This window comes from Notechis scutatus, chromosome 1 (assembly GCF_049901735.1).
Source record: "Notechis scutatus isolate UNSWTSFEM ecotype Mainland chromosome 1, rNotScu1.2, whole genome shotgun sequence".
Taxonomy (NCBI): Eukaryota; Metazoa; Chordata; class Lepidosauria; order Squamata; family Elapidae; genus Notechis; species Notechis scutatus.
In genome coordinates this window covers 476,942-491,503 of record NC_142009.1, presented here as the reverse complement: position 1 = coordinate 491,503, position 14,562 = coordinate 476,942, and the positions used below count along the sequence as shown (strand labels likewise).

The 14,562-nt window shown below is 57.8% G+C and overlaps 1 protein-coding gene across 1 annotated transcript; it reads left to right on the top strand.

Annotated features, from left to right (window-relative positions):
* Positions 1–3,123: 3,123 nt before the first annotated feature.
* On the top strand, positions 3,124–12,310 carry ANKLE1 (ankyrin repeat and LEM domain containing 1). The gene is given in 14 exon segments (XM_026691232.2): positions 3,124–3,427; positions 5,075–5,227; positions 5,813–5,883; positions 5,886–5,917; positions 6,710–6,800; positions 7,320–8,956; positions 8,959–9,448; positions 9,451–9,624; positions 9,627–9,698; positions 9,960–10,005; positions 10,007–10,120; positions 10,244–10,415; positions 10,725–10,854; positions 11,389–12,310. Coding segments are annotated over 14 exon segments (3,411 nt in total). The 5' UTR covers positions 3,124–3,359; the 3' UTR covers positions 11,550–12,310.
* Positions 12,311–14,562: the final 2,252 nt, after the last annotated feature.

The window sequence follows — 14,562 nt, the reverse complement described above, 5'->3', positions numbered from 1 at the left end:
TTTCCTTCTTTCTTCTTTCAAGTTTTCTAAAGTTGTCAATTGTTCCAACCCAGGGTCTATACCAAAAACATCAATCAATCCCACAGTCAGTCTTTCCTTGCTTCTTCCTTTGTTCTGGTTCAGCTTTCACTTTCTAAAATTCTTACTTGCTTTCGATATTTCTTTAACATTGTAACAACACAAGTTCATAAAGAAACAGGATGATTCCCCTTTTGTTTAAGATTTTATTCACAAGATGGCACTCTCCATTATACAAAGTCTTCACCTTTCCCCCCTATTTTATTATTTAGGGTTTTTCGAACCTCAATATTCCAAAGCAATCCAGTCTCCAATTTGTAAGTTTTATTATTATTATTTGTGACAATCTTAAATCCAGCTTTATTTTATGCCTGTTTATTGCCAAAATATTTTAATCCAATTTAATTAGGTCTTTAGTTCCGGCTTCTTCCTTTCCCGGTTCGAAGCCCCGCTTAGCTGTCAAAATTATGTTCTTCTTTTTTTTCCCTGTCCCTTTGCATTTTTGCCGCTCACTTTTCTTTTCTTAAAAGTTCAATGTTACCTTAATCCTGCGGTACTTTTTGTTTAGTTGTTTCACCCAATTGTCCCGGCTCAGATGTTATCCACCTCTTTCTTCACTCCTGCACAAATCTTAGTCCAGCTGAGTCCTCCTCTTCAGGGTGGCCATTTTGGACCACCGCTTCAGTCGTCTTCGGGGGGAAAAAGACCAAGCCCAGAAGGGGAGATGCGGCTCCCCTCAACCTGGCTGGCGGCTTCCGCTTACTCCACCGCCCTTCCAAGGCAGCTTCAGCCCCTAATCGCAATGATCGGGGCTCTCCAACGGAAGAGCATGGGACCATAGCCATGGACAGTCACGATCTACGGTCCGTCAGCGAGGAGGGCTCAACCCAGAAGCCCCATCAGCGGAGGGTTTGAAGAGATGGGACAGCCATTTGAAACGGCCTAGTCAGTGTCCCCTGCTTCGGCGTGGGGTTGGACTAGAAGACCTCCAAGGTCCCTTCCGTTCTGCTCTTCTGTTAAATAACGGAAGGTGGCAACATATAAACCGAATGGGCAACTCCACAGCTGGTATGTTTTATTTCTTCTTAATATCTAAGGCCACCCGACCTGCAGTGGCTTCAGGCAGCTGCCCCGGATGTTGTCCACACAAGGCACACACCTTCTCCAGACTGCGCGAAAGGAAGTGAGGGTTGCCTGAGGCCAGTCGCAGCCTTGTGCAAATGGCAGTCTGGACACCCTCAAGGTTCCCCTTGGCGCCTCTCGTCAGCTGGCGTAGTAGAACGGCTTCCCTCAATCGGGACACGTTCTGAGGGGGGGGGAAGTGCCGTGGTGGGATTCAAATGGTTCGGTGGGCGTGGCTTGTGTGGAGCTTTCCCCACAGCAGCTGAGACCCGCAGCACCAATCAGCTGAGGGGATAAAGAAAAGCACAGGGGCAGATGTGTGTGGGGGGAGGGGTGGTGGTTACTAGTGGTTCGGCTGGACCGGTCCAAACCGGTAGCATCCCACCACTGGGAAGGTGTATTTCAAGGCAGCAGAGTCGGCCCGTGCAAGGATGACCCCCATGCCTACATCTGGCTGCCCAGTTCTGCTTCGTCATCATCATCTTTTCAGCAACTGAGTGGAACTAGCAGAGTTGTTTCATGGCTGGATGCCCTTCCTGTCGCCAATAAGGAGTTCTGTTCAGCAGAGATCTTCTCAGCGTGCCCAGAGAAAGAGAAAGATCTGCCTTCTGAGGGTGAGGTGAGAGCTCCACCTCTAGGCCACCGTGACCCTCCTCTGCCCAGTCCTGCTTGGCTTCTGAAAGGAGGACATCCTAATTTCTCAGGGTGTGTGTGACTGCCCAGTAGAGCTAGTCCTTGGCTTACAACGGTTCCCTCAGTGGCCACTTGAAGTTACAGGTGCATTGAAGAAAAGAGACTTATGGCCGTTTTTCACACGTACGACCGTTGCAGCATCTCTGTGGCCGCATGATCGAAATTCGGACGCTTGGTAACTGTTTCTTATTTATGATGGCTGCAAAATACCAGCAGGTCACATGACCCTCTTTTGCAAGAGGGGATCAAGCAGTCAGTGGGGGAGCCAGATTCCCTTAAAAACCATGGCAAGGGAGGTCATAAAACGGGTCAAAACTCACATAGCTGTCTCACTTAGTAACAGATGTTAGGCTCAATTGTGGCTGTAAATGGAGGACTTATTGCTAAGGAAGCCATTTTTTTTTCCAATCGTCACCATCTAAGGCCGTGTTTCTCACCTGGGTGCCTTGAAAATGGGCGGGTTCCAACTCCTAAAATCCCGCAACCAGCATGAATTCTGGGAGTTGAAGTCCACCCATCTTCAAGGGGCTGAGAAACAGAAACGGATTTAGGCCGCTGTTGCACACCTCAGTATGTTAGAATTCCTAGGCTGCAATAGAGCAGGGGTCCCCAAACTTGGCAACTTTAAGGCTTGTGGACTTCAACTCCCAGAATTCTATGCTGGCTGGGGAATTCTGGAAGTTGAAATCCACAAGCCTTAAAGTTGCCAAGTTTGGAGACCTCGGCAATAGAGGCTTAATAAGTGCGAAGCCGCTAAATACTTAACAAATGCAAATAGGGAACTAAAGTTTGCAGGCTGAAAAACAAGAAATGCTAGTTCAAATAAGAGTGCGAATGCAAATATATGCAAAAGGCACACTTAAAGAATTATTTTCAAGAAATCCAGTATAATATTAAATATTATTTAAACTGCCGGGTTTAATGCTACCGCAGCTTCTGAAATTCCACTCCGATTGAGGAATCTGAATTCTTTTTTATTGGGCGTCACTAAATCAACCAGTTCTTTTTTTATCACATTTTTCAAAAAATAGATAACTGGTTGAAATTGGGTATTAATTCACGCCGAGTGAACCAGTCCTGTCTCAACCCATTCAAGAAATAGGAAGGGTGGGAAAGGAGGCGGGAGCGTAGGGATTGCAACCAATCCCCGTAAGCGCGCGCTCTTCCGATTGGATAGGCAAGCAGTCCATGGGCGGTGACGTATTACCGCGGCCTTCCAATGAAAAACTCCGAGGAGGCCTGGGAGGGAAACTTCAAACGACAGGAACAAGATGGCGGCGCCGTGTTGACTTCGCGGCTTTGGCAACTCTATGGCCGCTGACCACCGACCGAGATGAGTTCGCTACGCCGGGCCGGGACGCGCTGACGCGACCGGCCTCGCCCGCTTCCCGGCCCACCTCAACGGACCGCCCGCCCAGCTCCGCCGCCTCCGGGAGGCGATGCAAGACGCCGCTCTGCTTGCTGGGGAAGAAGCGCGCCTGGCGCGGCCGCCCTTCCCTTCCCCGCGGCCGCCCCCTAGCGGCGCCATGAAGCAGCACCGGGCTTTGCAGCTGGCGGCGCGGCTCTGCCGGGCTCTGCGGGGCCAGGACGAGGCGTAAGTGGCTCGTGGATCCGCCGCGCGTGGCTTCTGCACCTTTGGCAGTGAGGCGAGCGGGTCTCCGAACAGGGGTGGCCCAGCGGCCCCAAACTGGCTTTGCCAGGGATTCCCGGGCGCAGCTGCGCTTCCGCCCCCTGCCCGGGGTTGCATTTACCTGCAGAAAGGCGCATTGGCAGGCCGGGTTGATCGCAGGGAGGCTGGAGCCCTGGCAGGGACACGGGTTCAATCAATCAATCAGAATAGAGCTGGAATAGAATAGGGACCTTTGAGGTCTTCTAGACCGACCCCGTGCTCAAGCAGGAGACAATAGACCCTTCCAGACAAATGATTGTTCAGTTGCTTTTTAAAAACCTCCAGTGATGGAGGACCCACACATTCTGAAGGCAAGCTTTCCCATGGATTCACTGTTCCAACTGTGAAGAAATTTCTCATTTTTTTCTAGTTTTGTTCTCCCCTTGGTTCGTTTCCATCTGTTGTTTCTTGCCTTCTGGTATTTTAGCCCCCTCCTCCCCTTTGGGGCAGCCCCTCAAGTCCTGGAAGGCTGCTACCACGTCCCCCTCCTTTTCTCTAAACCCAAACCCAAATCCCACAACCGTTCTTCATATGGTTTAGTCTCCAGGCCTTATCTTCTTAGTTGCTCTTCTCTGCACTTTTTCCAAAGTCTCAACCTCTTTTTTGTAATGTGGGGACCAAAACTGGGTGCGGAATATTCCAGGTGTGGCCTTATGAAGGCTTTATAAAGCAGTGCTAATACTTCGTGTTGATTCTGTGCCTCTGTTTATACAACCCAGGACTGTGTTCGCTTTTGGGGTGCTGCCACCCACGGCTGGCCCAGGTTTAAGGGATCCTCCACTAGGACTCCAAGGTCCCTCTCGCAGTCCCTGTTTCTGAGCCAGGTTTCGCCTAATTGTCTCGCACCTTTGGTTTTCCCTGCCCAGGTGTTAGCGAGGAGGTTAGGTTAGAGGGTTAGGTTAGGAAGGACGGGCCAAACTTGGAATTAGGGCAGGGCACCAAGGCAGAGGTCTCCAAACTTGGCACAGTTGGCTGGGGAATTCTGGGAGTTGAAGTCCACAAGTCTTAAAGTTGCCAAGTTTGGGGGTGCAGCACAAAGGCCTTAGGTAGCGGCACCCCTTCCCTCACTGAAAAGAGGGGGTTTCTTCTTGCATTGGGGTGGGTGGGTGAGGTGTAATCAGAACCATAATCCCTCAGCTCTTCTTCACTGCTGGCTTCTAGAATTGCAAGGGACCTTAGAGGTCATCTAGTTGACACCCCCCCACCCCCCAGTAGGGCAGCAATGGCAATTTTACAACCTACGGACTTCAACTCCTAGAATTTCCGAGCCAGCCCTGCTCCAGAGTCTCTCTGGCAGAGGAACCTCAAAATGTTGCTGGAAAATCTTTCCTTGGGGAGCAGCCAACATTTAAAGGGGCAGCCCGTTCCCCCTCCTCTTCCTCACCCCCTCAAAGCCCCCCCCAGCCCACCTCTTCCTAGAGCTGTTATGCAAAGAAATTCCACTTTAATGTAGTGCCCGTGTAAAGCGACCATAAAGTTATCTTTAGGTGAGGGGAAGGTGGGGCCCGGGCTCACCTTACCTGCTGGGGACCCCCCACCCCTTCCTCAAGCCCCCCTCCCTCTGCTCTGCAGGATGGTGGCTGCCCTGCTCCAGGAGGGAGCCGACCCCAACCTGGTCCTGCCAGAGGGTGTGGCCCCCATGCATTTGGCTGCCGGCCTGGAGCAGGAGAATGGGACACGTGGACTCCGCCTCCTCCTCCAGCACGGCGGAGACCCCAACGTCAGGTAGGCGGAGGGGGATCCCCCCTCCCTGCGAAGGCACGAAGCTGCTGGTCGGGTGGAGGCGATGTTGGGGGCCTTCTGGCCAGGACTGGGGCATCCGGAAGGATAGATTGGCAGAAGGAGAGAAGGAAGAACAGAAGGGGAGGAACAGCAATAGAAGGGAAAGGAAAGGGATAGAAATAGAAGGGAAGAAAGGGAAAGGAAGGAAGGAGGGAGAGAGGAGGGAGAGGAAGGAAGGAAGAGGAAGGGGGAAGGAGGGAAGGAGAGGAGGAGGAGAGAAGGAAGGAAGGAAGGAGAGAAGAGGGAAGGTGGGAGAGAGAGGAGGGAAGGAAGGAGAGAGAGGGAGAGAGGGGGGAAGGAAGGAAAGAGGGAAGGAGGGAGAGAGAGGAGAGAAGGAAGGAGGGAGGAAGGAGAGAGAGGAGGAGAAGGAGGGAAGGAAGGAAGCGGAGGAGGGGAGGGAGGGAGGCCCTGCTCCTTTCTCAGGTGAAGAGCTGGGCTCCAAAAACTTGGAAGAGGGAAGAGCGGAGGTGAAGGGAGGGAAAAGAGGGAAGGGAAGGAAGATTGTGCCCATGCCCTCTCCTCTCCCAGATCTGGGGAAGGCCTCACCCCCCTCCACGTTGCAGCCTCCTGGGGATGCACTGCCTGCTTGAGGCTCCTGCTGGCCCAGGCGGAGACCCCCAACTAGAAGACCAGGTGGGTCCAAAGGCTTCTCTCCCCAGGGGGTGGCAGGTGTGCCTTTGCCTTTACACAACCCCTGCAACTCACAACGGCCTGAAGGGCTTCTCCCCCACGGCCCCTCAGTTTCCCTCGGTTGGTCTCTGCCAGACTGGAGAGGGCGGGGAGAAAATCCCACCCCCACCCCAAGCATTTAAATGGGGTCTGTTTTCTGCCTGGTTTTTCCCCCTAGGATGTGTGTGTGTGTGTGTGTGTGTGTGTGTGTGTGTGTGTGGTAGAGGGGGTGGGGAGAGATCCAGGCAGGATAAGTTACCCAAAAATAAATAAACTTCCTGTTTCAGCCAGAAGAAAGAAAACTCAAGCCGTAATTTTTTTTTTTAAAAAAAGGATTTCTTGTGATTTAGGCCTCCCACCTGCGTCGTATTTCACGCTGCAAATCCTGCTTGGAATTTAAAAGATTAAACCGTCAACCATAATCCCCAACTTCACCCCTCTAAAGGGAGCGATTAAAGGGGCATGGAGGGTCCATGTCAAAACCTTTCCGAGCATGAAGGTGGTTTGGGGCTGTCGTGATGGTGGATTTGGCGCCTTCCCTTCCCCAGATCAGGGGTCTCCAGCCTTGGTCCCTTTGAGACTTGTGGACTTCGACTCCCAGAGTTCCTCAGGCAGCTTCGTTGGAGACCCCTGCCCGAGTTTATAGGGAGCCCAGATCCAAGGAGGGGGTGGGGGGCAATTGGAAGGAAGGCCCCGGCAGGGAGAAAGAGGGCAGCCGCCCCCGCTGGCTGATTCCGTCTTTCCTTTGTGTGTCAGGATGGGAATACGGCCTTCGACCTGGCGCTGGAGCAGGGGAACGAAATGTGTGTCGGCATCCTGCAGGACGGAGGGTGGAACAGCGGCTCCCGTAAGTGCCTGGGGGTCCCAAGGGCCCACCCTCCTGCCAGTCATAACCTCTACGGAGACGGTCAGTCCTCCAGATCACAGTTGTCCCAAATGGGCTTTTTTTTTTTTTTTTCTTTCAAAAGGCAACTGGACTTCCTTTCTTTTTCCTTGAAGAGGTTTCACTTCTCATCCAAGAAGCTTCTTCAGTTCTGGAGGAATGGTGGAGAATGGAAGGATTTATATTCCTTGCAGTCACCATTTGCACTATTCATGTGACCTCCCCCCCCCCAAGGGCATGGATAAACCCCCAAGTGGCCTCTCAGAGTGCTAACATCCAGAGGACTGCAAGGAATATCAATCCTCCCACCTCCCACCATTCCCCCAGAACTGAAGAAGCTCCTTGGATGAGAAGTGAAACCTCTTCAAGGAAAAACAAAGAAGGTCCAGTTGCCTCTTGAAAAGCCCCTTTGGGGCTGCCGAACATAATCTTAACCAAAGGCTTCAAATATTCTGCCCCCAACCCCCCCAATCTTTGATGCAGCTCAGCAGAGACTGGAGAGCTTCCTGTCCACCATAATGGAAGATGCTGGGGCCACTGGGCCGGGCGACTCTCTCCCTTCTCCATCAGATAGACCCTCCTCCTGGAAGGAGGCTCGTCAGCACGGGGAGCCACCTGGGACCTTCCCTCCAAACGGTGGGCCCGGGCCTTGCACCCAGGACCGCTCGCCCTCTTCCTTTCTCACCGAGGGCTCCTGGCAGGGCGACACAATTTTGGGTCTGGCTGACTTCGGCGTCTGGCCGGTGGAGGCCCCCAATGGCTTCCCCTCCCCTGGGACCCTGCCCTCCAGCCGTGCCAATGCAGGGACCCGCTGGGGGGGCGAGGGGGGGCGCTCTCTGTCAGGGGCGGGTGTGGAGCAGCCTTGGGACATCCAGGCCTCTGCAGAGGGAGGGGGCCGCTCCCCCCTGGGCCCAGGCACGGCTGCGCTCTCTTCAGTGGGCCCCGAGGCTCCCTCGGTCAGACCGGACACGCCAGGCGCCGCAGGATCCCCACGGAAGGCCCAGCCCTCTGCCAGCCTCAGCCCTGAGCCAGAAGCGGCCCAACTCTTTCGCCCGCAGGAGGCCAAGGGGTGTGGCCTTTCTCAGGGGTGTGGCTCCCTGGATCCCGGCCTCTTGGAGAGGCTCCCAAGCCAGGATGGGCTGGACGTCACCTGCCGTGATCACCTGGCCGAGTCCACCGCCATGTCGGACGTTGGAAAGGAGGTGGTTGGCCTGGCCTCTGTCCTGGGGGTCAGCGGGACTCTGGACGGCTGCTCGGCAAGAGGAAGGTCTCCGGGCCGGTGCTCAGCCGCCAGCACTGACCGGTACCTTTCCTGCGTTAGTGAATGTTACACCAGCGCTGTGGAGGAGCTGGGACACGGCTGCCTTCAGGTGTGGGAAGGCAGGGAGGCTGCCTCTAGCGGCCCTGCAGGCGGCTGCCACACCAGCCACGGAGGGTCGGGTCGTGGGCCTCCAGCCTGCCTGGGGAGGGGTCTCGGTGGCCAGAGGACTCTCCCCAAAGAGGGGAGGCCCAGATCTTTCCCGGGAGTCAAGATTTGGCTCTGGCCCCCAGCAACAACTCGTGGGAGGTTTCACAGGGGAGGGAAAGGGTGGCCCCCAGAGAACGAGGCTCCTTGGGAAGGGCCTGTGTTGGTGACTGGGGCCCCACGGAGACTGGGGGGCTGCCCGTGGAAGGCCAGGGGCCGGTCCCCTCTGCAGCAGGGGGGGAAGAGCTGGCGGAGGCGGGCCCAAGATGGAGTCGGCCACCATGGCTCTCCCCACCAGCCCCCAGCAGGCAGGAGAGGGGCAGCCGGGCTCGTCCACCGAAGACCCCCTCCCTGTGCGGTGGAGGGCAGAAGAGGGGCGTGGCCTCCGTGGCTGCGGGGGTCCGCCTGGGCCGAGCAGCACCACGGAGGGGGCCCCGTGCCCGCCTGCCTGTGTTGGAGAAGAGCCCCCCAGCACTCTGGAGGCCCAGCTGCGGTCGATGAGGCTGGCCACCAAGGTCGGCCACCCCCACTCCTCCCCTTGTGCCGGAAGTGCTGCCCTGGGCCCACCTGGCCCCAGAGCCCCCGATGGGGACCCTTCCCCAGCAGAGCCTCAGTGCCGCCTCTCTCTTTGAGGAGCCCCTGGAGGTGCCCAGGAGGGGCCCCGGACCAGCCTCACCCCGAGGAGGGGCTGCGGCTCTCAGCCAGTGGCCTCCCCCGGCCAGAGAGGCAGAGGAGACGGGGGAGGGCAGGGCCCCCTCGCCTCCTCCCACCACCAGGAAGCTGCCCTTGAACCCAGGACCCTGCTCTTTGGGCTGCCCCCTCACCAGCGCCAGGGGAGGCATTGGCGGAGGGACCCAGTCAGGGGCCGGAAGTCCCCCTGCGGGAGGAGGCGCTGCTCACACCCCCCCTGAGAGCCTGGGTGCCCAAGGGTCTCTGGGCCAGCGGGCAGAGGCGGCCTCCCGGGTCAGTTTCAGCCGGCTGTCTGGGAGGGGCCCGCCTGCCCCTGGCCCCCCAGGAAGGCTGAGCCCCCCCCGCCAGGAGGTGCCCCTGTCCCGGGGGCCGGCCTGCGCCCTGAGCACCACAGAGCCCGTGGAACACCTGTACGTGGACGAGGAAGGCGGCCAGAGCCTCATTGAGCGGCACCTGCCCCCACCGATGACTCCGGGCCCAGCAGCTCCGAGGGCAGCCTGGCGGGCGACTGGCAGGAAGCGGGGGGCAGCGGGGCAGGCGCCCCCTTGAACCCGGAGCACCTGACCGACCGAGCTCTGGTCCTCAAGCTGCGCCAGTTGGGGGCTGACCCGGGACCAGTGACGCCCCTCACTCGGGGCTCTACGTGAGGCTCTTGGAGAGGCTGAGCAGGGAGACTGCCGAGACCCCCGGCCGGAAGGGCCCTGCAGGTGGGTGCCTCGGGGCGGGGCGGAGCTTGAAAGGGGATTTGAGGCGGGGGGGCTAGGTGGGGAGGAGGCGCTCTGGGAGGGCCGATGTCCCGGGTGCAAGGGGAGAGTGCCTGGCCTTGAGGGAGCAGGAGGGGGTCCCTGCCTTTGACCCTCTTCCGGAGAAGTCCTGAACAAGGTGGGCGGGGGGCATTGGACCGCCAGAGACCCTCCGGAGGACCCAGCTCCTTCCGGGGTCCTGGACTTGCCCCCTCTTGTACTCAGCCTACAGCCCCGAGCTGACCTCTGCCCTGCACACCTACTGGATCCCCCTCCCAAGCCGACGAGATGGCTCTGGCCGCGGAGTTTGACCAGCCGGACAAGACCCGGAGGTGGCGGGAGGGGCTGCTGAAGTCCAGCTTCAACTACCTGCTGCTGGACCCCAGGTAGGAGGCCCTCGGGGTGGGGAGGGGCCATGGCTGCCTGGGCCGGAGTGCCTGGCCCAGCTTTGGGGGCTGCAGGGAGAGCCCCGCTGTGGCTGATGGTCTCGTGGCTCTGCTCTTCCGCAGGGTGACCCAGAACCTGCCTGCCCGCTGCCAGCTGCTCAGCCCAGCCCAGGCCTTCCAGACCTTCGTCCAGGCCGTCTTCTACGTGGGCAAGGGGACGCGCGGCCGGCCCTACCGCCATCTCTACGAGGCCTTGAGCCACTACCAGGAGGGCCAGGGGGCACCGGCAACGCAGGTACAGCTCTGGGACCTTCGTCTCCTCCGCTAAGAGTGGACCTTCCAAATTCAGGGAAGTCTAGCTTTGACCCCCATGGATTGACCTTTGACCGCCTGCTCTGTCGGGGGCCGTTCTGGCCCCTCCACAAGTGGGGGTTAGGTAGCAAACCCCAGAATTGCCACCCTCCCCCAGGCACAATTCCTGGGAGTGGGAGGCTGCAGTGCCCCCCAAAGCAGCCTGGATTTGGCCCCAGAGGTGGGTGGGGCTTTGTTCTGTCCATCTCGGCTTCTGCTCCTCCCCCCTTTCATCAGGGTCCCCCCGCCGCAGGTCTCCTCCAAAGTCCGGCACATCCTGGAGATTTGGGCCGGGGGCCAGGGGGTCGTCTCCATGCACTGCTTCCAGAACGTGGTTCCTGTGGAGGCCTACACCCGCGAGGCCTGCATGGTGGACGCCATCGGTAAGGGCTCGGGGGGAGGGGTCCACATGGCATGTGGGGGGCTCTGGCAGGTTGTCGGCGGGGGGGCAAATCTCCTTCCTTGGATTTCAGCTCCCAGAATCTCCCGGCCAGCCAGGCCACCGTGGCCACTTTATCCAAGTGGTGGACTTCAACTCCCAGCATGGCTGGCTGAGGAATTCTGGGAGTTGAAGTCCGTTCATCATAAAGTGGGCTCAGGTTGGAGACCCCGGTCCTAGTGCCCCCTTCCCTCCCCCCACCCCCGTCCTAACTCAGGAGGGAGTTTCATGCATTTTCTTTCTGCATTGGGCCACAGCTGCTTCCCCCCCCAGCCTTTCCCAGCCCTGTCCTGAGACCCCTGGGGGGGGGAATTTGCCCAAAGGCCCCCCCCCGGCATTGGCATCTTCCCTAAACCCCCTCTATCTAGGGAGGGTGGCAGTTGGGAGGTTCTCCAAGGGGATTCCCAGCCCGGGGGGGGGACAGGTGTGTGGTGTGATTGCCAGTCCTTTCTCTCTTGTTGTCCCCCTTCCCCCCCAGGTCTGAGGAGGCTGACCAATCAGAAGAAGGGCAACTATTACGGCTCGGTGGCCGCCTGGCCCATGAAACGCCGGCGGAGCCTGGGGGTCTTCCTCCTGCACCGAGCTCTGCGGATCTTCCTGGCTGAGGGCGAGCGGCAGCTGCGGCCTGCGGATATCTGAACTGGCCCTCGACCGGGGGAGTGGGGAAGCCCCCAGGGGTCCTCTTCCCTCCAAGCGGGGCCCCCGGGGCCTGGAGCTCAGCCGAGGGCTCCACCCGATCCCTCGTCCACACAACCCAGGGTCCAGATTGTGGGGTTGCCCGTTGCCGGCTCCTGCGCTGGACGCCGGGCGGAGGTTGAAAGCGGCTGCCCCCATGTCTGGAAGCCATTTTGGGGGGGGGGGTTTTCCCAGCAGGAGCCCTGCTGTTTGCTGGCACGCTTGCTGGGCGGGGATCCCCGTTGCATCCAGCCACATTGGTGGGAGGGGGTCTCTTCCGGCGAGGCCCAGAGGGAAGCAGCGCAGGAGCGCCGAGGTCCTTCCCGAGCAAGGGGGAAGCAGCTGTGGCTGTGATGGCACCCAGAGCCCCCTCGGGACGCAGATGCGCCATCACCAGCTGCACTTCCGGTTTCTGGTGCGCACGTTTTGGAAAACGGCCTGACAAACAGCCCCCAAACAGGCATCCGTGCCCCAGTTTGGGCCCTCGTTGCCAACAAGGTCCGCCATGCACGGAGCTCTGGGCCCTGGGGAGGGTCTCCCTGCACCCTAAGAAACCCCCCGTCTGCTCTTCTCTTCTGCGAACCTCTCCCTCCTTTGGGGCAGGTGGGCCCGAGACCCCTTTTATGGGTAGCCCCGGGGGCCTTTCTTTAAAAAAACATGGTTTTTAAAGATTTTTCCCGTTCCCCCTGGATTGGGGCCATTAAATGAGATTATTTTGGGATGTGACGAGTGCTGGATTCTGTCCTGGGGTCCTTTTTGAAACGGGGAGGGGGCACAATGAAGCCGGGGGGGAAAGGAGACACTTAACGACCCCAGGGCCTTCTGCCTTTCTTTGGGGGGGGGGAGGTCCTCGACTTATGCCCAATCACTTAGTAAGAGGTTCTGATGGACACCCAGCCCCTGAAAAACATACCTATGACTGGGATTCAAAGTTCTGACAGCCACTTCCCTTCCCCTCTTCCTGCAACCCCATTTTGGGCATTTGGCAAGCGGCCTTCCTTTATCCACAAACTCCCGGCTACATATTTACTCATTTATTAAATTTATTTGCCGCCTGCCTGGTTTCTAAGTGATCCTGGGCACTTTATGGCGGACAGTGGACCCACTTCAGCAGGGCTCTCCAACCTTGACATAGGACCCAAACCCCAGGACCTGTTGCAGTCATAAGTTGAGGAGCAGCTGTATCCTTCGTGAAAATATTCTCCCTCCTCACGAGGCCGGGAGGCGCTTTGGGTCTTCCTCCGATTCCGCGAGGAAAGCTGGCCCAGGAGGGAAGTTGGGAGCCCTGATGGACGGGGGCTGCTTGGCCGCTGGGCTTTCCCGGGTGGGGGCCCAAAAGAAGCCTTGGTTTAGTTGCCCTTCCTGTCCCCCCCCCCTCGCCCCCCCCCAGCCCTTCTGTGCCAGTGAGATCTTAGGCTCCGCAGGGCAAGGCTGCCAATTGTTTTACAAAGTTGTTTGGATTTGCACAGGGCACCAAAAGTGGAACCAAATCAACCCCCCCCCCAAAAAACACCTAGCCCTCCCCCCTTCCCCTCTCACACACACATATACCCACCCTAACTGGTTCCAGGGTCCGTTTGTGGAATGATCCCACAATCAGAATATAAGAGGTCATCTAGTCTAACCCCCCCCCCCCCAAGCAGGATTCACCTTCACCATTTCTGACCGACGGGAGTCCAGCTCCCACAACGTCTGAAGGCAACTTCTGTGCCACTGATCAGATTGTCCTGACTGTTAGGACGTTTCTCCGTCACTGGAAGCTTTCGATGGGAGATTGGACTGCCGTTTGTCAGACGTTCTGTAGGGTCCCCTGCCTGGGTGGGGTGGGGTTGGACTAGATGACCTCCAAGGTCCCTTCCAGCTCTTCAATCTGTAAACACAAGTCCCAGGTTGCTTCTCTCCTTGGATAGTTTCCATCCGCTGCTTCTTGGAGCCCCAGTGGGGAGAGTGCAGAACTGCAGGCTCCTCCTGCCGGCTGCCGGCCATTTGGCAGGTCGAATCCCACCAGGCTCCAGGTTGACTTCTGAGGGGTGTAAAAGGAGGACCCCGATTGTTGGGGGCAAGAGGCCGACTCCTCACAACGGCTCAGAGAGGGCTGGGAAGAGGGAGGTCAGCCCGAGTGCTGCTGCTACTACGGCTTCTCCTGCCTTCAGGGGCTTTGGAAACTAAACGGACTCGGCCTCTGCTTTAGGGCAGCCCCTCAGACACTGGAACCTGCCCCCCCCCCCCCCCCCCCAGCCGTCCCTTTTCTCTAGACTGGCCATGCCCAGTTCCTGCAGCTGTTCTTCCTGCGTTTTGGTCTTTCAGGCCTTTAATCACCCGAGTTGCGCTGTTTGCAAGAAGAGCAACCGGTTCGGCGGTTGTGGCTTGTATTTCCTGACTGCAAATGTGGTCTGAGTCGTTTCCGGCCTCTGGAGGGTCTTCCTGGGAGGGGTGGAGGGGTGGAAAACGGCTTCAGCAGAGCCCCGGCATCCCACCTGCTCTCTTCCCTTCTCTCAGCCAGGACTGCAAAGGCAGGCTGCATTTTCCAGGTGCCAAAATCCCTCCTTCTCCTACCTCTTTCCTTCCTTCCTTCCTTCCTTCCTTCCTTCCTTCCTTCCTTCCTTCCTTCCTTCCTTCCTTCCTTCCTTCCTTCCTTCCTTCCTTCCTTCCTTCCCTTCTTTCATTTCTCCCCCTCCCTTCCTTTCTCCCTCTCCTTTCTTTCCTTCTTTCCTTCCTTCCCTTCTTTCATTTCTCCCCTCCCTTCCTTTCTCCCTCTCCTTCCTTCCTTCCTTCCTTCCCTTCTTTCATTTCTCCCTCCTTCCTTTCTCCCTCTCCTTCCTTCCTTCCTTCCTTCCTTCCTTCCTTCCTTCCTTCCTTCCTTCCTTCCTTCCTTCCTTCCTTCCTTCCTTCCTCCTTCCCTTCCCTTCCCTTCCCTTCCCTTCCCTTTGTTAGGAATAACATTGGTTACCTAACTTAGTTTGGGTAAAATAATATA